General features: G+C 43.8%; 1 protein-coding gene across 3 annotated transcripts in view; it reads right to left on the bottom strand.

Annotated features, from left to right (window-relative positions):
* Positions 1–2110: 2110 nt before the first annotated feature.
* Positions 2111–20557, bottom strand: part of LOC141271914 (uncharacterized) — a 42559-nt gene continuing 24112 nt past the window's right edge. For all 3 annotated transcript variants that reach the window (XM_073682151.1, XM_073682152.1, XM_073682153.1), the window contains one exon: positions 2111–3818. In XM_073682151.1, coding sequence (XP_073538252.1) covers positions 2491–3818 — 1328 coding nt within the window. In that variant the 3' untranslated portion in view covers positions 2111–2490. The remainder of the gene's footprint in view (positions 3819–20557) is intronic.

Genomic DNA, 20557 nt, shown 5'->3' with positions numbered 1-20557 from the left:
GATTGCCTTGTCTGTCACCCACTACCAGAACCTGTCTTGCCTGCCCTACACTTCCCCCCTCCCCCTCATTACTGGAGCATACACTCCCCCGGCGGTCAGAGGATCTGTCGTGCTCCAATAATGCCGGTTCTGAACCAGCCTTCCTATACTTCTTCCCTCTATCCCTCCTAACTGTTATCCAGCTCCCTGCCTGTTCAGCCTGCACTTCCCCTCTATGCTCCACCCCCAGTATTGACCCATTGAGTGTCTGCTCGGTGAGCAGCAAACTCCGTTCCATGTTGTCGATGCTCCTCAGTACCGCTATCTGAGCACTTAGATCCAGAATTTGGGCTTCCAAGTGCACGATATGCTCACATCTCTCGCAGCAGTATGGATCCTCGAGCGGTTGCTCACGGAATGCATGCATTGCGCAAGATGTACACTGCACGGCTCCGGCCAAAATGGACGTCATTCTAAATATGGGGATACAGTCAGTATATATATACAAGTACAAAACACAATTATTTATATATAGGTGTATGGACGGGGATCAATTAGGGATGTGCAAGTGTATCAATTAGATATCGGCGGGGGATCAGTAAAGTATGGACGGGGGATCAATTAAGTATCAAGTATGGACGGGGGAATCAGATAAGTAGGTCAGGTGGATTAATTAAGTAAAAAGTAAAGTAAAGAAAGATGAAATACAGTCAGCAATTCAGTCCTAAGTCCTCCCTTCCAAACTCCCTGAATCCAAAGTCACTGAAAAACAAGTCACACACTTACTTTCGTTCGCACTTACGCTCCGGACACACGCAGCTCGTTCACACTCGCAAACTAAGAGATTTAAAGAGTTTTATTTTTTTTTTTTTTTTTGGTGTGATCTCTCTGGTGTCTTATCAAGCTAAGTGTATTCCCTTGTGTGTTTACCTGTTTGTCTTTAGTCGCAGTGGGGGCTGACTAGTGCTCACCCTGTCCACTCCCTACCTAGGGCCTATCGCTTGGGGCAGTCAGGGATTAAGTTTCCTGCTCGGCAATAGGTGCAGAACCTATTTAAGGAGGTTAGGGGAGACCGGGTATTGTCAGATCTGCCTAGGGGTCTCCACTCCCGCTTTCCCTAGTGTTTGGGCTTCCTCCCCCTCTTCCCGTCATTGTGTGTTTAGTCTTTCCCTCACCTTGCGTGACAATAGGAGACTAGATAAAAAAAGGCAAAGCACAATAGGGTTTTATCCAGGTAAAACAGTGAGTGTACATAAGTACTATGCTCACCTGATGTGGTTGTGTGTGACAAGTACTGGTAATGCGAAGATACCAGCTGTTGAAACATTCACTAGTGTTTTTGAAAGAATATCAGGGAAGGTGGATTTACTCTGCGCTGCTGATTTTCAATGCAATCCAAAAACCAAGATCTCAGGATAAAGTGGTTTGTCAATGCCGACTCCTTCTTCAGGACAACCACATGTAAAGTGACAGCCAAACGCACAGGGATTGTGGTTGTTTGACAGGAGGCAAGGGTTTTGTGAGAGCAACGGAGTATTATTGGTTTCAGGGATCTCACATATGGAGCCTTCATGCTGATAGTTTTACTTCTTTCTTCTGCTCCAAATTTGGTGCACATGGCCTGTCCAGACTCTTCTCAGAGATTCTGGCTTGTTTCTTTCCTCAGCTTCAAGACACCTCCAGTCTGCTCAGCCTCCTCTGCACTGCACTGAACTTTCTAATTCATATGAATAAGGTGCTAGCAGTAAACAGGGATGATACGTTAACAGCTTATCTCACTATCGTTCTTTGTTTGGTAGTGGCTACAGCTATATACACAAATCACTTTCAGAAGTTATACAATATTCTTGGAGGCCATATTGAATCACTTAGAGAAGTATTCCCCAACTCTGGTCCTCACGAGCCACTAACAGGTCATGGTTTCAGGATTTCCTTAGTATTGCACAGGCGATAATTTCATCACCTGGACAGGCAAGAATTCCATCACCTAAGCAATGCTAAGGAAATCCTAAAAACATGACTTGTTGGTGGCTCCTGAGGACCGGAGTTGTGTAACACTGACTTAGAGGATAAAGAAAAATAGATCTTAACACAGACATATAAGTCTGAAAGGAATACTTTTAATGGTGAATGGTATCAGGTATTGAGGCACAATTACAAATAAAGTATTGAAAAATAGTCAGTGGAGCTGATATTTCGGCGCATTGTCTAAAGTCTTTTCAACATCTGTTTTCCAAAATGCTGTAGGTTTCCATGATTTCTTATTTATCACTTAGTGCTCTGATTTGCTTTCCATCTCTCCTGCATGACGCGACTTTACTTTAATTGGAGCATTTTTTTGTTTTACTATTTGTCCATAAATAAAGTTAATATAAAGGAGAAGAAAGTGGCAACTCCGCTGTGTGAAGTGCAAGATTTTCTTTGTAGGGAAAAAACATTTCCCAAATTTAGAACATGAATAGGTCTTTGATGCATGCGATGAGAACATCCACAAAAATTACAATGGACTCATCATTTGTGTGACTTTTCATGTGTAATAAGTTCGGATCTCCGTTTAAAATATTTCCTACATTTTGAACATGAAAATTGCATCTTCCCTGTGTGACTTCTCAGATGTGTAAAAAATGATGATTTCTGGGTGAAGCATTTTCCACATTCGGAACATGAATAAGGCTTCTCTCCTGTGTGAGTTCTCCGATGTATAATAAGATACGATTTATCTTTAAAATATTTCCCGCAATCTGGGCATGGAAATGGCTTCTCTCCTGTGTGAGTTCTTTGATGTGTAACAAGAGTTCTTTTGAGGGAAAAACATTTCCCACATTCTGAACAAGAAAAGGGCTTCGCTCCTGTGTGAATTCTCTGATGTCTAACAAGATCTGATTTATGATTAAAGCGTTTCTCACACTCAGAACATGGAAATGGCTTCTCCCCTGTGTGAATTCTCTGATGTGTAACAAGATTTGCTTTACCTCTAAAACGTTTTCCACATTCTGAACATGAAAATGGTTTCTCCCCTGTGTGAGTTCTCTGATGAATAATGAGGGTTGTTTTAAGTGTAAAACATTTCTGACATTCTAAACATAAAAACGTCTTCTTTTGTTGACATCTTTGGTACGTAGCACGTTTTGACTTTAGGTTAAAACATTTCTTACATTCTGAACATGAAATAATTTTTTCTCCTGTGGGACTTTTCTCAAGGTCTGATTTACTTGTAAAACATTTGCCACAGATTGAACATGAAAGTGGCTTTTCTCTTGAGTATTTTCTTTGATGTCTAGCAAGAACTGATCTCTGTTTAAAACATTTTCCACAATCTGAACAGGAGTATGGCTTAACACCTGTGTGAATTCTCTGATGTGCAATAAGATTTGATTTATCTGTAAAGCATTTCCCACATTCGGAACATAAAAATGGCTTCTCTCCTGTATGAATTCTTCGATGAGTAACTAAAGATGATCTCTGGTTAAAGCATTTCCCACATTCTGGGCATGAAAATGGCTTCTCCCCTGAGTGAGCTCTTTGATGAGTAGAAAGAGTTCTTTTCTGGGTAAAACATTTCCCACATTCTGAACACGAATATCGCTTCTCACCTGTACGTCTTCTCTTATTATTTGATTTTTCTATAAAATATTTCCCATATTCTGAACATAAAAGTGGCTTCTCCCCTGCATGTGCTATTTGATGTGTTAGCCCAGTTGATATATAATTTCTGTGAACGACTGAGTTTATGTCTGAGAAAACGGTATCCTCTGCATATGTATCTTTTGTGATAAAATCATGATCTACTTTAATATCTAAAACTGTCAGATAGTCCTTTCCGCTCCAGGTGTAGTCATCTGCCAAGAATAAAAACTATTTTATTATTTAATAATATTTTTAACATTTCCATATCTAAATTTCCATATAAATTTTAAAGCATGTAACAAAATTCAACTAAAACATTATTGACAAAAAACATTGTACAATATGACAGTAAACATCAGAGCAAGCAATAAAAAAAAAAACATAGTTGGGATACTAGATTGTTCCCATGTAGTTTTCAGTTTCTAAGTTGAAGTCTGCAGCTTCAGGTTTCTCTATATCTGTCACCAATTATTTCTTAACTTTATTTATTAATAAATAGTCATTTTACATTGAGAATAATGCATATACAACTTAGAGATTATAGATTTTTACATTAATAAAGCAGAATATTCATAAAAATGATTTACGTATTTCCCAATTACACAACCATATATTGTACACAAGGTTTATAAAGTCAATAAACTTATTGTGTCAAGTTTGTGTACGTGTGATTAATTATTACCCAGAATGACAAGTCCAATAAAACAAGTGTTCTCTAAAACTACAAAAAAAAAAGAACTACTTTGTTGCCAAAAATTATCCCATTACAGAAATGTAGAAAGATAATTAAAGTTGCTGTGTTTATGGCATTCCGAAAATTAAATGTGAGTCACTAAACCTTTTGTTTTATTCGTCATTATATCTCTAATCATTATCTGTGTGTCAGGACAATAAGATGGGACGAATTCCAGAGATCCCAGATCTTATTAAATTTCTCCAAACATCCTCTATTCTGAAAAACCGTTTGTCCATATGGTATGACTGAATTGACCAGTTCAATCCAGGATCTAAGAGATGGGTGGGAATTACCCATCCAGTGTAGAGCTAGTAATTTCCTGGCTAAGAAGAGGGTTTCTCTTAGGAAAATTATAGTATGATGTCCCAACCGCTGCTCCTATAGAACACCAAATAAGCAAATTAATGGGTCATGGGGAATTGATATAGATATTACGGAAGATAGTAGTGAAGTAACCTTATTCCAAAAAGAAAAAATAGTTGGGCATTTCCACACCATGTGTATAAAGTCTGCGTCATGCGCATGACATCTCAAACATTAAGAGGTCTGGGATCACCCCATCCTAAATAACCTCAATGGGGTTAAATATGATTGATGTATAATGTACAATTGGATCATTTTGTTATTAGCAGATGGAGAAACTTTGATTAAGACTCCAAAATCTCTTCCCAGTACTCATCCTGAATAATAGGAATAAGAAGCTTCCATTTTTCTTTTACCCCCAGAGGAGTAGATTCAACACCTATGGATAACATATGTACAAACGTGGTCAAAATTCTTGGTACCCCTCGTTTAATGAAAGAAAAACCCACAATGGTCACAGAAATAACTTGTTTCTGACAAAAGTAATAATAAATTAAAAATCTAGGAAAATAAACAAATGAAAGTCAGACATTGCTTTTCAACCCTGCTTCCACAGAATTAAAAAAAATGTAACTCGTGAAATAGGCCTGGACAGAAATGATGGTACCCCTGAAAATAATGTGACAAAAGGGACATGTTAAATCAAGTTGTGTCCATTAATTAGCATCACAGGTGTCTACAATCTTGTAATCAGTCAGTGGGCCTGTATATAGGGCTACAGATACTCACTGTGCTGTTTGGTGACAAGGTGTGTACCACACTCAACATGGACCAGAGGAAGCAAAGGAAAGAGTTGTCTCAGGAGATTAGATAGAAAATTATAGACAAGCATGTTAAAGGTAAAGATTATAAGACCATCTCCAAGCAGCTTGATGTTCCTGTGACTACAGCTGCATATATTCAGAAATTTAAGATCCATGAACCTGTAGCCAACCTCCATGGACGTGGCCGCAGGAGGAAAATTGATGACAAATCAAAGAGACGGATAATACGAATGGTAACAAAAGAGCCCAGGATAACTTCTAAAGAGATTAAGGCTATGTGCACACGAAGCGATTTTAATGCGTTTTTGCAGCGTATTTTCGCTGCGAAAATGCATTAAAATCGCTTGTAATAGGTCAGCCATTTACTGCAATGCAAATCCGCATGTGATGTGCACATCATGCGGAAATTTCTGCTGAGAATTAACATTGCGGTAAAACCCACAGAAAGACCAATTCTAGTGCGATTTCGCTGCAAAACCGCCGCCATTGACTTGCATTGGATCACATAAGATCCGCATGACGTGTAGTCATGCGGATCTTATGCAATTAATGCGCGGATGGTACCCAGGTCTGGAGAAGAGAAGATGCTCATCCAGACCCGGGTACCATAGTACCTGTAAGTAAAAAAAGAATTAAAATAAAAAAATAACCTTTAAAAAAAAATTTGTGGAAGCAGGGTTGAAAAGCAATGACTGACTTTAATTTGTTCATTTTCATAGATTTTTAATTTATTATTACTTTTGTCAGATTCAAGTTATTTCTGTGACCATTGTGGGTTTTTCTTTCATTAAACGAGGGGTACCAATAATTTTGACCATGTGTGTATATAAAGTGGAAATGAGGCCCTGTGGGCCTTGTGATTTGAGTATCCCTATTAAAGGGAAAGATGATATTATTGTGATGGTACCCATATTTTGTAAGTGAGATTGAGTTGCTGTTCTAAGTTGAAGGTATCGAAAAAATTGGACCTAGGAATTCCATATTTGTTTTGTAATTGTTCAAAGGACATTAGGACGTTTTGTTCGTATATGTCTTTTAATAGAAATATATTATGTGATATCCAAAACTGAGTGGATGGGTGGTTTAACAGAATAGGGAAATATGTGTTATACCATAGTGGCATCTTAGCTATAACTTTATCGAAATGAAGCACCTTTTTAGTCTGCCTCCAGATCGATCGCGCCAGTTTAAGAAGTGGTAATAATCTAGGGACATTAGGCTTATCCATTTCTAGAAAACCCAAAGGCACCGTGGGCCAAAGGGCCAAGTGACTTTCTGAATTAGGCAAGTAAGTATTTGGCATCCATTTACTCATTGCTTTAAGTTGTTCTGCTAGATAATATAGAAAAAATTCTGGCAGTGCAGCTCCTCCCATTTGTTTAGATCTAAGTAGAGTGGATAGTTTAACCCCTTTACGACATAGGGCGTATTAGTACGCCTTGTGCCATCACCCCCGGTTCAGTGAGGGCTCCGGCGCTGAGCCAGCACTGAACCGAGCACATGTCAGCTGATTCTTACAGCTGACATGTGCCCGCAACAGCCGTGGGTGAAATCGCGATCCACCCGCGGCTTTTAACATGTTAAATGCCGCTGTCAATCTCCGGCAGCGGCAATTAACTCTCGCTTCCGGGAAGCGCGTCCTAAGCCCGCCCATCGGCGACCCCGTCACATGATCGCGGGTCCCCGATGGGTGGTCATGACAACCCTGGGTCTGCAGCAGACACCAGTGGTTGTCATGAGCTAGTGGTCGGCGCTCATAGCACAGGACCATTTCAGCTGCATGCAGGGGATCTGCTCGTCCCCTGTATACAGCAGAGCCGATCAAATGAGTGCTGCTTCTAGTCTCCTATGGAGACTATAGAAGCAAGCAAAAAGTGAAAAAAAAATGTTTAAAAAATATTAAAAAAAATAAAAAAATATAAAAGTTTAAATCACCCCCCTTTCGCCCCTTTCAAAATAAAATAATAAAAAAAAAACACATACACATTTGGTATCGCCGCGTTCAGAATCGCCCGATCTATCAATATAAAAAAAGAATTAATCCGATAGTTAAACGGCGTAACGAGAAAAAAATTCTAAATGCCAGAATTACGTTTTTTGGTTGCCACAAAATTGCAATAAAATGCAATAACGGGCGATCAAAACATCGGATCTACCCCAAAATAGCATCAGTAAAAACTTCAGCTTGGTGCGCAAAAAATAAGCCCTCACCCAGCCCCAGATCCCAAAAAATGGAGACGCTACGGGTCTCGGAAAATGGCACCATTTTTTTTTTTTTTTACCAAACTTTGGAATTTTTTTTCACCACTTAAATAAAAAAGAACCTACACATGTTTGGTGTCTACGAACTCGTAATGACCTGGAGAATAATGGTGACAGGTCAGTTTTAGCATTCAGTGAACGTGGTAAAAAAAACAACATCTGTGGTATTGCACTTTTTTGCAATTTCACGGCGCTTGGAATTTTTTTCCCGTTTTCCCGTACACGATATGGTAAAACTAGTAATGGCGTTGAACAGTACAACTCGTCCCGCAAAAAATAAGCCCTCACATGGCCATATTGACCAAAAAATAAAAACGCTATGGCTCTGGGAACAAGGGGAGCAAAAAACGAAAACGCAAAAACGGAAAATGATCCGGTCCTTAAGGGGTTAAGCTTAGGTCTAGCACATATAGATGTCCTCATATATCCCCATATAAAAGGAAGAGACCAGTGAGTTAAGGGTTGAAAAAAAGGATTTAGGAATTGATACTGCACTGTGTTGAAGAGAATAACTAAGCTTTGGAAGTAGAATCATCTTGATTAGGTTTATATGACCAGATACAGATAGTGGTAATTTACTCCATTGGGTAAATTTAAGTTTAAGTAATAGTTCTAGTAATGGAAAAATATTTAATTGTAGGTCATATTTACTGTGTTTGGATATATTTATTGCCAAGTACTTAAAGTTAGATACAATGGATAGTGGGGATAATATTTCCAGGTGATCTGTCGGCCCATGAGAAAGAAGTATCAATGCAGACTTTTCACAGTTGATATATAGCCCTGAGTATTTACAGAAGATATCTATAGTCGCAATCACTTCGGGTAATGTTTCTTCTACTTAATCCATGAAAATCACCATGTCATAGGCATATAAGCCAATAGTATCTAAACGGTCTGCTATAGTAATGCCTTTAATGTTTGGGGTGGAACGTATCCGTATCGCCAGTGCTTCAATAGCAAGGGCAAACAGGGCTGGGGATAGAGGACATCCTTGATGTGTTCCCATTACCAGGGAGAACACCTCAGATGTAGAATTATTGATTATTATTTGGGCTTTAGGGTTTCTATATATTATGTGTATCCACTTTTGAAATCTAGGACCAAACTCGTATCTCTGAAGACAAGCAAATAAGAAGGGCCATTTCAGCAAGTCAAAAGCTTTAGCAGCGTCTAATGAGGCTATAGCCCATTCATTATCAGGTACCATGAAACTGTATTGTACAACCGATTGAACTCTTCTAATATTTATGGACGTACTCTTTCCGGGTATGAAGCCAGTTTGGTCTGAATGCATTATTTCCAAGATTATTGAGTTTAGCCTAGTGGCTAGAATCTTAGTGAAAATTTTATAATCTACATTCACTAGTGATATGGGACTATAGGACCCACATTCTAACGGATCTTTTCCTTCTTTTTTTAAGTACTATTATAATTTGCTTCATAGAAGGAGTTTGGGAGACAATCTCCCACATAGATTTGTTGGAATACTTGTAGAAGAAGAGGAGCCAGCACATCTCGATATCTTCTAGACATTTCTATTGGAAAACCATCCGGTCCCGGCGCCTTACCGAATGCCATATCTGTAATGGCCCTGTCTATCTCTGCCAAAGAAAAATACGCATCTAAATAAATATTTAAGGCATTCTGAATTATCAGTTTCACTTCCTGATCTATATAATGTTTTGTAATACTCATAGAAACATTCAAGTATATCATCAGTTGAAGTGGCTAAAGAGCCATTTGGTTTTTGAATTTGAAGTATATTATTCGATGTATTGTGCTGACGGACCATAAATGCTAGTAATTTACTGGATTGGTTCCCTAGTTCAAAGTATGATTGACGGGTAAAAAATAATTTATGTTTGGATTTTGTATCTATATATTGTGTGTATAATCTATGGGAGCTTAACCATTCAATTCGATTTTCATTTGTCTGATTAGAAATGTAAGCCTTTTCCGATTCTCTAAATTTTTCTTCCATTTCCTTATCCTCTTTTGATATTACTCGTTTGATATATGATATTGTAGAGGACAGACAGCCTCTCATGTATGTGACTCGCCCCCTGGGCCATGGGGTACCCGGAACCGGGCCTTCTTGTGTACGGTGCTGATGGGGGTAGTAGTGGTAACCCGATCCCGTGGCTCAGGGTGGTCAGACCAAATTGTGGCAGTCTATTTATCAGTGTTTTGAATGTCCGACTCCGCCACCCGTGGATTGCGGTCAGAGATGACCGCCGCTGCAAGGCAGACCGCAGAGGCTGGTGTTGGTGTGCAGCACAGGGATAGGATAACTCCCCACGGGAAGAGTGTAGCCTCAGAGCAATGTAGGTGGATGCTGGGGGTGATGGTGCACGCGCAGCATAAATCACGCAGAGTCCAATGGTGCAGTTCAGGCCTTTTACTCACAGTTGATATCCAAGTCACCTCTGTCAGCAATGACTGCCCAAGCCGTGCTGCGTCCACCAGGTGAGGGGCTCGGTCAACCCCCAGGCAACTCAGGAGTGTGGCACAGGACCCCCTTCTATCCTTTCTCTGGCCTCTCGTGCCCCACCAGTGACCACGCTTCTGTCCGGCTGCCTCGGGCCTTCTCTGGTAAAACTTGGCGCCAGTTTCCGTGACCCTATGTGGTGCCTTCCTAGCAGGTGTAGCAAGGAGTCGCACCATTAAATGATCACGACCTCCGGTTTTTGGCTGAGGGATGATTTACCTCCACCAACTTGGGAATCCGGTACCCTTCCACGATCTGACCCTTCACCCGATATAACGCGGGCTTGCAACGGTTGCTGTCCGTTCTGCTCTCTTAGGGTCCCTTCCGCCTTCTTGTTTCTGGAGCCTTTCTACTCCTCTGTCTCTCCTCTTTCCTTCCTTCTCCTTCTCCTCTTCTCCTCTCTGGCCCCGGCCTTCTCTCTAGGCCTGCCTCGTGGAGCTGAGCTCAGGCTGAGCCACAGCTCCCTGTCAGCTCTCTCTCCTTTCTCCACTGAACTGAACTGAACCCTGACTAAAGATGGCTCCCACCTTTTATCTACCTCTCTGTGTCTGAGCTCAGGTGACCTGCACCCAATGAGCTCCTTCCTATGATCCAGAAACCGTCCCCTACTGCTCCTACATCACTGGGTTCTCTCCCCCCTCCCCACTCCAGCCAGGGACATGGTCAGTCGTGCCTGCATAAATGGGAGCACCGTCGAGCTGTCCCCCGGAAATGGGGTGAGTGTGTGTATGCAGCTAACTGAGCCCTGGTCCACACTCCATCCTTACCTTGGAGTGGAATATCACACCTCTGGTTGAGGTGCAATACCCCTGTGGCAACCGAACCCTCGAGGCGCCACATTCCCCCCTGGTAAACAACAGCACGTCCTCGGGCTGGAACAAAGCAAAAGACCATTCAGAAACATGCAAGTTTTTAGAATGCATTCACATATAAGATTATAAACCATTATAGCTCATCCCTTTATGGGAGGCAATTCTTCTCTTTTAATGTTACTGGCACATTTTCTCTTTCAGCAGTTATTATAAGACTTTCTTCACATATATAAAACTCTTTTCACTTTTATAACCACATCTGTCACATATAAAACTTTTTTCTTGTAAACATTCTTCATGTAAAACTTTGGTTAACTGGTCACAGTGTACTTTGCAACCAGGTATCCATCTTTCTACTAAGTGCAAACACAAACACAAACACGAGGGACCCGTTCGTAAACCCTCAACGAAGGCCCTGGGGTGGCTGCAGGGCGTAGCTGATTCAGCTGCTGGACCTCGTCTTCAGCCACCTCTAACGGGTTTTTGTTCTGAGGTCAGTTGTTGTTGTGGTCTCTCATAAAACCAGTAGGGGGCACTTTAAGAAGTGCAATTATGTACAAGATTGACCACTCCCAGTCCTCGGCCGGATCGTTCAATAAGTTGGCTGCTCCCAGTCCTCAGCCGGTTTTAACTGACCCGATACCGGGTAACTCTCTACAACAGTTCCTTCACCCTGACGGGCAACTATGTACATTGGTACGCTGCCACTCCTTAGTAGTGGTGTCCTCCCTGCGCACCTTCTTCCTCCTCGTCATATTCTTCAGACCCGTCCGGGTCCTCTGGGTAACAATACTCCTGGTACTGCTCCTCCTCCATCCTCTGGATGTTGAGGGCATACCACCCCCGCAGACCTCTGTGTCTGGTGTAGAACACTCGATCTCCCGGGAATAAATCCCGCTTCGGGTGTCCTTCTGGCAGGTGACTCTCTACGTCCCTCCGGGTGACAAACACATCCGTGTCCGTCGTCGGGTCCTTGATGAAACCCCACCCCTCTTCTTGGTGGAATTTCACCACAGTCCCTATGATTCTAGGACTGCGTGCGGTTTGGGGGTCTCGTCGGGCGCGCATTTTCTGTTCCGCGCTCCGGGCCTGCAGCTGCTCATACCTCTGGTGCTGCACCCGTCTCTCCTTCTCCAACTGCGCCACCTGTCGGTGACAGAACTCCCGCCTGCGGGCTGCGGCCGCCCGCGTCTCCTGCGAGAACCCCATGAGGTCCTCACCGGCCTGGTCCCACTCGTACTGGACCTCTTCGAGTGGGAGCTGGGGGACATCAACGGGCTGTGGAGCAGGCAGGAGCGGACGAGGCAAGGCTCCGTCCTCTGCGGACAGGCCCACCCGAAGACAAGGGTGGACCCACCCCTCTGGTACGGGGACTGGCTCTCCCTCAGGACCGGTCAGTTGGGCATACAGGTCCGCGCCCAGGGGTGGTGGTTTCGAGACCGGGGGCGCCAACGGGCAACAGGCGCTTGAGGGCACCAGGCCTTGCGACTAGGCCTGAAGAGGGCTGCTCTCGGTCACGTCCGGGGTCAGGGGGCACGACGGGGGCGTGGTTCAGCGGCGGTGCTCGCGGCTTGAGGCCCAGGTGTTTGCGGCGGGAGCGTGGAAGCTGCAACGGCTCCCGGGACTTCTGGCTCCGAGGCGGGATCCAGGGGTAAGGCTACGGCGTCAGGACCCGGGGCAGGGGCGTCCGCCTTACCTGCCTCCGTGGCAGCGCTGTCCTCGGCCTCCGGTCTTCTCTCTCTGTCTTCGGGGGCAGGCGCACTGCCGGGTGCTGGCAGCGTCTCTTGCTGCCGGGTCTCGACCCGCCGGGCCATCTCCTCCCTCCATCCGTCGGTGACTTCCCTCTGCGCTCGGACCATCCTCCGGTCCAGCTCCTCCAGCACTGTCCGCAGGAACTCAGGGTCTTCTGCGGGGAGCTGAGCCATCAGCTCCGTGAGGCTGTACGGGGACGCCTCGGCCTGCAGCAGGCCGCCTGCCAGGGTGCTGGAGTTGACGCTCCTTTCCATCTCCGGGTGTGATCTGGCGAGACTGAACCAAACCACACCCTGCCCCTCGGTTTTCTTCTCTTTCCGCCCTTGTTGGGGGTGGTCTTGGGGCAATCTGCTGACAATCACTCTCGGGTAGCCCCCCCACCTTGATGGACATCTCTACAGCCGCACTCATGGCTGTTGGGGGTGGGCTCCTTCTTTGGCACCATTCTGGGACCTGGCCCACGATGGGAGGTGGCTTCCTGTTGTCTTTTGGCGCGCACATTATGGCGTCCGTTCTTCTGGGGCGGGCGCCATTTTCAATACAGTGAAACAGTCTCTTTCAGGCACGCAATACCCGTTTGTGGCGGGTTGGTCACAATCCTGCCGACTACGCCAAAGCTGACTCGCCCCCTGGGCCGTGGGGTACCCGGAACCGGGCCTTCTTGTGTACGGTGCTGATGGGGGTAGTAGTGGCAACCCGATCCCGTGGCTCAGGGTGGTCAGACCAAATTGTGGCAGTCTATTTATCAGTGTTTTGAATGTCCGACTACGCCACCCGTGGATTGCGGTCAGAGATGACCGCTGCTGCAAGGCAGACCGCAGAGGCTGGTGTTGGTGTGCAGCACAGGGATAGGATAACTCCCCACGGGAAGAGTGTAGCCTCAGGGCAATGTAGGTGGATGCTGGGGGTGATGGTGCACGCGCAGCATAAATCACGTAGAGTCCAATGGTGCAGTTCAGGCCTTTTACTCACAGTTGATATCCAAGTCACCTCTGTCAGCAATGACTGCCCAAGCCGTGCTGCGTCCACCAGTTGAGGGGCTCGGTCAACCCCCAGGCAACTCAGGAGTGTGGCACAGGACCCCCTTCTATCCTTTCTCTGGCCTCTCGTGCCCCACCAGTGACCACGCTTCTGTCCGGCTGCCTCGGGCCTTCTCTGGTAAAACTTGGCGCCAGTTTCCCTGACCCTATGTGGTGCCTTCCTAGCGGGTGTAGCAAGGGGTCGCACCAATAAATGATCACGACCTCCGGTTTTTGGCTGAGGGATGATTTACCTCCACCAACTTGGGAATCCGGTACCCTTCCACGGCCTGACCCTTCACCTGATATAACGTGGGCTTGCAACGGTTGCTGTCCATTCTGCTCTCTTAGGGTCCCTTCTGCCTTCTTGTTTCTGGAGCCTTTCTACTCCTCTGTCTCTCCTCTTTCCTTCCTTCTCCTCTTCTCCTCTCTGGCCCCGGCCTTCTCTCTAGGCCTGCCTCGTGGAGCTGAGCTCAGGCTGAGCCACAGCTCCCTGTCAGCTCTCTCTCCTTTCTCCACTGAATTGAACTGAACCCTGACTAAAGATGGCTCCCACCTTTTATCTACCTCTCTGTGTCTGAGCTCAGGTGACCTGCACCCAATGAGCTCCTTCCTATGCTCCAGAAACCGTCCCCTACTGCTCCTGCATCACTGGGTTCTCTCCCCCCTCCCCACTCCAGCCAGGGACATGGTCAGTCGTGCCTGCATAAATGGGAGCACCGTTGAGCTGTCCCCTGGAAATGGGGTGAGTGTGTGTATGCAGCTAACTGAGCCCAGGTCCACACTCCATCCTTACCTGGGAGTGGAATATCACACCTCTGGTGGAGGTGCAATACCCCTGTGGCAACCGAACCCTCGGGGCGCCACATATGCTTTTAGTGTATCCGAGAATAGATTGGTGTTTCGGGTTTAGGGTGGGTCAAAATAAAACAGTCCAATTGGTCTATCGTTCTGTCGTTAGGGCCTATCAATTTCAGCCAGAATGGATTTAGTTTCCAAAAAGAGTTATTACCAGTCTGACCTGACCTAATGTTAATTATTACTGGGCTATGGTCTGAAATACCTCTATTCCCATGCTTTACCTCTCCCACCCAAACTGCCAAGTTACTGGATCCAGAGTCACAATGTGAGAATGGTAGCGTTTTATCCGAGAGAAGACCTTGAATCTCTTATGAGGAGTCCTGGGACCCCTTACATTCCAGGTCATACACACAACTTCAGATCCCATGTTTTCCATAGAAAAATGTAAGTGTTGGTCATATACAATTTATCCCTCGAGTCAATCTAATGTATATTGTTCCGTAAGCTAGATTTAACAGACAGCTCGTCTAGTGTTTTGGCAACATTATATATATATATATATATATATATATATATATATATATATATATTATATATATATATAAACATTAACCAATAAAGTTAGAAAAAAGAACATATGATAAACCTTAATAAGGGAGCATCAACCTCCGTAATGCATCCCCTCATGGCTTGCATATCCTGCCGGAGAAATCCCACTTCAGAGTGCACTTCTTCTATTTTCCCAATCGTTGAGGCCCTAGTTGAAGATATAGCTTGCTTTAATTGATCAGAGACTTGTCTTAAGGTTAAATCTTCTTGATCTCCACCCTCCTCATTATCAGAAGCTTGACCTTTTCGTGGGTCTGTAGTTTTAACATTTGAGGGATTATTTCTAAGTGACCGTGGATTGTCTGAGGGGTCACTTCTTGCAAATTCTTTTAGTTTTCAGCTACTCCTGAGGTTTTTGAGCGGCTATTAGAACTGATAGAAGAAAATGAACAAGGATGTCCTCTCTCCACCTTCTCTCCTTCCTTTCAATAAATACTTCACAGAAGCGATAGAAGACTCCTCTACTATATTGATAGTCTAGATTGTAACACAAGTAGTGGTAGATATGGCTGATTAAAGTGTCCTAAATGATCTCTGAACAATACGTCAAATTCAGCCACTTTCCTCCTTTCTAGGATGATGTAGCAGAGTCATTAGAGTTTATTGCACAGTCAGTTTACATAAATGAGGGAGTCTGGTCTTTTGGATGGGCTTTATTACTAGCCCAAGTTATTCCAGTCTGGTATACAGATCTGATGAATGCTGCATCCAGAGCAGCTTGCTATGTCACATGTTACTATAGCTCCTGATAAGACTGTGAGGTACTTGGCACTAACGTATTTTAGTAGTTAATGGAGGTCTGTGGGGCTCATATTTCAGAGCTCACACTTCAGCTCTTTCCCAGGGTTACTTTTATGAGGGTCTGGGTGCCGTCTGACTGACCGTTAAAGTGAATTCCTCTGTGTCGCACTTTTGGGCTCCGGAGCACGTTGCTGAAGATGGCCGCTGTCTCCTGCAGAGTTTACCTTTCGCTGAGCACTTGTGGATCCAGTCAGACTGGAATTGCTCCGCTGCACTGAAGCCGGGTGTCTCCCACTGCTCAGGGAGGTGTAATACGGGTGGGGTAAATCCCTGCATCTAATATATTTGACGGATGGAGGTCAGGATACCGGGAGCTCAGTCCATGTGCATCTTCTCGGCTCCACTCCATCGCCACATCCCCTGTCACCAATTATTTCTAGTTGCATACTCGATGACGAATCATAAAATTACCAGTGAGTCAGTGTTATTAGGTAGTGTGTCACGGGTTTACCGTATCGAGGGACCAGAACACTGCAGTGTCTGAATCCACATACTCCTGCACTGATTAGAAGCACTCCATCATATTAAATGGTACAGGTTTCTTCTAGCAGAGCAGGGGTTAAATCTGTTCAGATGAGAGCCTCTGAAGCTTTCCTGCTTTGATGATCTCAGCGGTTCAGTGTTGGCCAGGGTTAGCTACGGCGCCCCTAGCTTTAGGGATATGGAAGGAGCCCCTAGCCCCTGAATATCAAACAACAGTCATGTGACATAGCGTCTGTTTCATATACTCTCTGACAATCACATGTACTTTAGCAGAGCAGTGCCGTACGGAGAAAACAATATGGTCATATACAAAGATGTCGCACTTGTAACAAATGTAATGCTGGATTAGTACTTTTTATTTTTTTTAGTCAAAGTTAGGATTAGATGCACTTCATTTCATTATAATCTACTGTGAGAGAACAGATTCCATTTTGTGACTGTGGTATCCGTCTTGTAACCCTTGTGCAATGGTGATCAAATAATACTGATGAGCAAGGAAGTTTCACATTTCTATTTACGCCCCTAAAGTTCCTATTGGCTCATAATTTAGAGAGAACTTTTCCAATGTCTGTGACCCTATTTAAAATGGCTAAATGTGCTAATTAACCAGAAGTCCTGTGTACACCATACAAGGCTATGCTGTATTGATTTCTCAAGCACTCTTAAATAGTGTTGAGCATTCCGATACTGAAATATCGGGTATCGACCGATATTCGCGGTATCGGAGATCCGATACTGAGTTCCGATACTTTTAGAATATCGAATACCGGAATCGGAATTTCCCATAATGCCTGCGCTCTGCAGTGTCTCTGAAGGATGACAAGCTGGATGGCAGCGCTCAGCTTACTGTACTTGTCATTTAGTGTTAAAGGATTTATTAAAAAAAATAATAGTGTTTTTATGCACCGTCTCTTTAAAAAAGCCGGCCGGCAATTCAGCAGCGGCATACACCGGTACCCGACAATTTACAACAGAAAGAAAAGAGCATCACACATAGATTAGATACATAGAAACATGTCAGTCACATATATAAGAAGTACAGTGACAGTGTTGCTTACTGTACTTGTCATTTAGTGTTAAAGGATTTATTAAAAAAATAATAGTGTTTTCATGCACCGTCTCTTTAAAAAAGCCGGCCGGCAATTCAGCAGCGGTACCCGACAATTTAGAATAGAAAGAATAGAGCATCACACATAGATTAGATACATAGAAACATGTCAGTCACATATATAAGAAGTACAGTGATAGTGTAGATTACTGTACTAGTCAGTGTTAAAATAAAGGATTTATTAAAAAAAAAAAATTGGCGTGGGGTTCCCCGTAATTTTAGTCTCTAGCGGAGGTTAAGCAGACGGCTGGGGCAGATGTTTGAAGCCTGGGAAGGGGGTAATACCCACGGGGCTTCCCAGGCTACTAATATCAGCCCCCAGCTGAATACCTAGCCTTTACTAGCTATTAAAATGGGGGACCCCCTATTTTAATAGCTAGCAAAGGCTAGGCAGACAGCTGGAGGCTGATATTAATAGCCCAGGAAGGGTGCCATGAATATTGGCCCCCTCCCAGGCTAGAAACACCAGCCGTCAGCCGCCCCAGAAATGGCGCATCCATAGGATGTGCCAATTCTGGCACTTAGCCTCGCTCTTCCCACTGCCCTGTAGCGGTGGCAGTGGGGTAATAGGGCTGGGGTTGATGTCAGCTTATAATGCCAGCTGACATCAAGCCCAGGTTAGTAATGGAGAGGCGTCTATAAGACACCCCCATTACTAACCCCATAGTCAAAGTTAAAAAAAACACAAACACCCAGAATAAAGTCCTTTAATTGAAATAAAGACACAATTCTTTATTGTTCTAAATTAAACCATACTTACCATCACGCCCATTCCAGCTGAAGCCAACGATCTCCTGCAATAAAACTAAAATAATAAAGCAACCTCATCCTTTTTTTAATAAATCCTTTATTTTAACACTAAATGACAAGTACAGTAATCAACACTATCACTGTACTTCTTATATATGTGACTGACATGTTTCTATGTATCTAATCTATGTGTGATGCTCTATTCTTTCTGTTATAAATAGTCGGGTACCGCTGCTGAATTACCGGCCGGCTTTTTTAAAGAGACGGTGCATGAAAACACTGTTATTTTTTTTTATAAATCCTTTACACTAAATGACAAGTACAGTAAGCAACACTGTCACTGTGCTTCATATATATGTGACTGACATGTTTCTATCTATCTAATCTATGTGTGATGTTCTATTCTTTCTGTTCTAAATTGTCGGGTACCGGTGTATGCCACTGCTGAATTGCTGGCTTTTCATGTAATACATTCTACATTATTCTTCGTTGTTTTCGTTCATGTAGAATTAACCTACAAGGAAAGAAAGGGTTTATTTTTATTCCGATATTTGTGTCCCATTGACTTGCATTGGTTTCCGGTATCGGAATCGGCGATATCCGATATTTTTTGGGTATCGGTCCGATCCAATCCGATCCGATATTTCCCGATATCGGAAGGCATCGCTCAACACTACTCTTAAAACCAATCTTATTAATTTGGGGTTCAAAAGTCATAGAAGAGAGTGGACTTTGCTCACACTACTCAAGGATTTACCTTAAAAGGTTTTTCCACAAATTGAATTTTTACACTATAGATTACCCAGTTTAAAAATAACAAATGGAGTTTTACTCACTCCCCTGCTTCAGAGACATAATGTATACAGTGCAGATGAATGCTGCAGCCAATCATTAGGCTCATTGGTATTGTGCGGATTACCTTGGCACTGATTGGCTGCAGCCGTCATGTCGCCTTTGTAACCTCTCAACAAAGTCCAGAGTTTGAGTATAGCTTTGTTTATTAATGATAATTGGTGGGAGCCTAAAGGGTAAAAAATGCCATTCGTGGATCACCTCTGCATAAGACAGCACCAGAAAATCCACTTAAAAATCTGGCCTTGTAGTTAACCAATTGTGGCTAGGCTATTATCATTAATAGAAGGGGAATGAGGGATCCCAAAAAAAATTGTATCAAAAACCTCCACAAGTCATGGATGATTTGGTAATTTACCGAACTCAAACTATAAAAAAAAAAAGTTTATTCCATGGGGAAAATGAAACTTTTAGAAAAAATATATCTTCAAGTGATCACTTTACGATTATGTAACTATTATGAATCCACATTCCAATTGTGCACATCTATGGCAAGTCTACAATACTGAGAAGTGTAATATATCCACAACTATGTATTAGGTTGGCTGCCTTCTTTGTTAGTGCAGTTTTCCTCACGAACTGACCAACATTTGTGGTGTAACTAGACCATGCGCATGAACTACACAGCTTCACTGAGCACACGCGGGGAGCCGCTCGTCACAGCGTATGACCGGCTCCCAGCGCTACAAGCTTTGCTGGCCATGACATACTGCTCATGTGCCCCATACTTACGTCAGCGCAAGTCGGGAGCAGAATTCAAAGGAGTGGGCGGTGCCAACCCTGACTGAATACGAGGAATCACACCCCTATGACTAAACGAGCAGGTATGATATAAGTATATAAAGTGCTTTATACTCATGATATTAGCGCTGATTTTAATGAAAAAAGCATGTTAGTCCGATTTATCCCATCCCCAATTTTTGAATCAGAGTGGGACATAGGGCTCACTCTCACTTGTAATTAAATCGGACGAATTCAATCCGATAAAAAAAATCGGATTGCATTCGTACCAATTTAATCCTATGATGGTGTGCTCAGTTGCGTTTTTTATTTCCAGCTCCGATTGGATTGCTGCGATTGCATGCTGGATTCGGAGAGCACGCACCCATATAAGCATACAGGTGCGTGTGATTTCCGCCGACGCCGGCAACAGAGGAGATTGAGAAATTGATTTCTCCGTGTCCTCTGTGTGAGAGGATCGGAGCACAGAGCACCGACATTCGGCTCCTGCTCGCAGTAGAGCAGGAGCTGAATGTCATTAGCATATCGTATCCGATGCTTGCGCATCGGATGCCATACGCTAGTGGGACCCCGGCCTTACTCTCAGGACACAATGATTTCTGATTTA

This window comes from Phyllobates terribilis, unplaced genomic scaffold (assembly GCF_046119375.1).
Source record: "Phyllobates terribilis strain yellow unplaced genomic scaffold, ASM4611937v1 Scaffold_5__5_contigs__length_657084704, whole genome shotgun sequence".
NCBI lineage: Eukaryota > Metazoa > Chordata > Amphibia > Anura > Dendrobatidae > Phyllobates > Phyllobates terribilis.
Note: the sequence above shows the minus strand (reverse complement) of the source record. Positions and strands in the feature narration are given on the sequence as shown.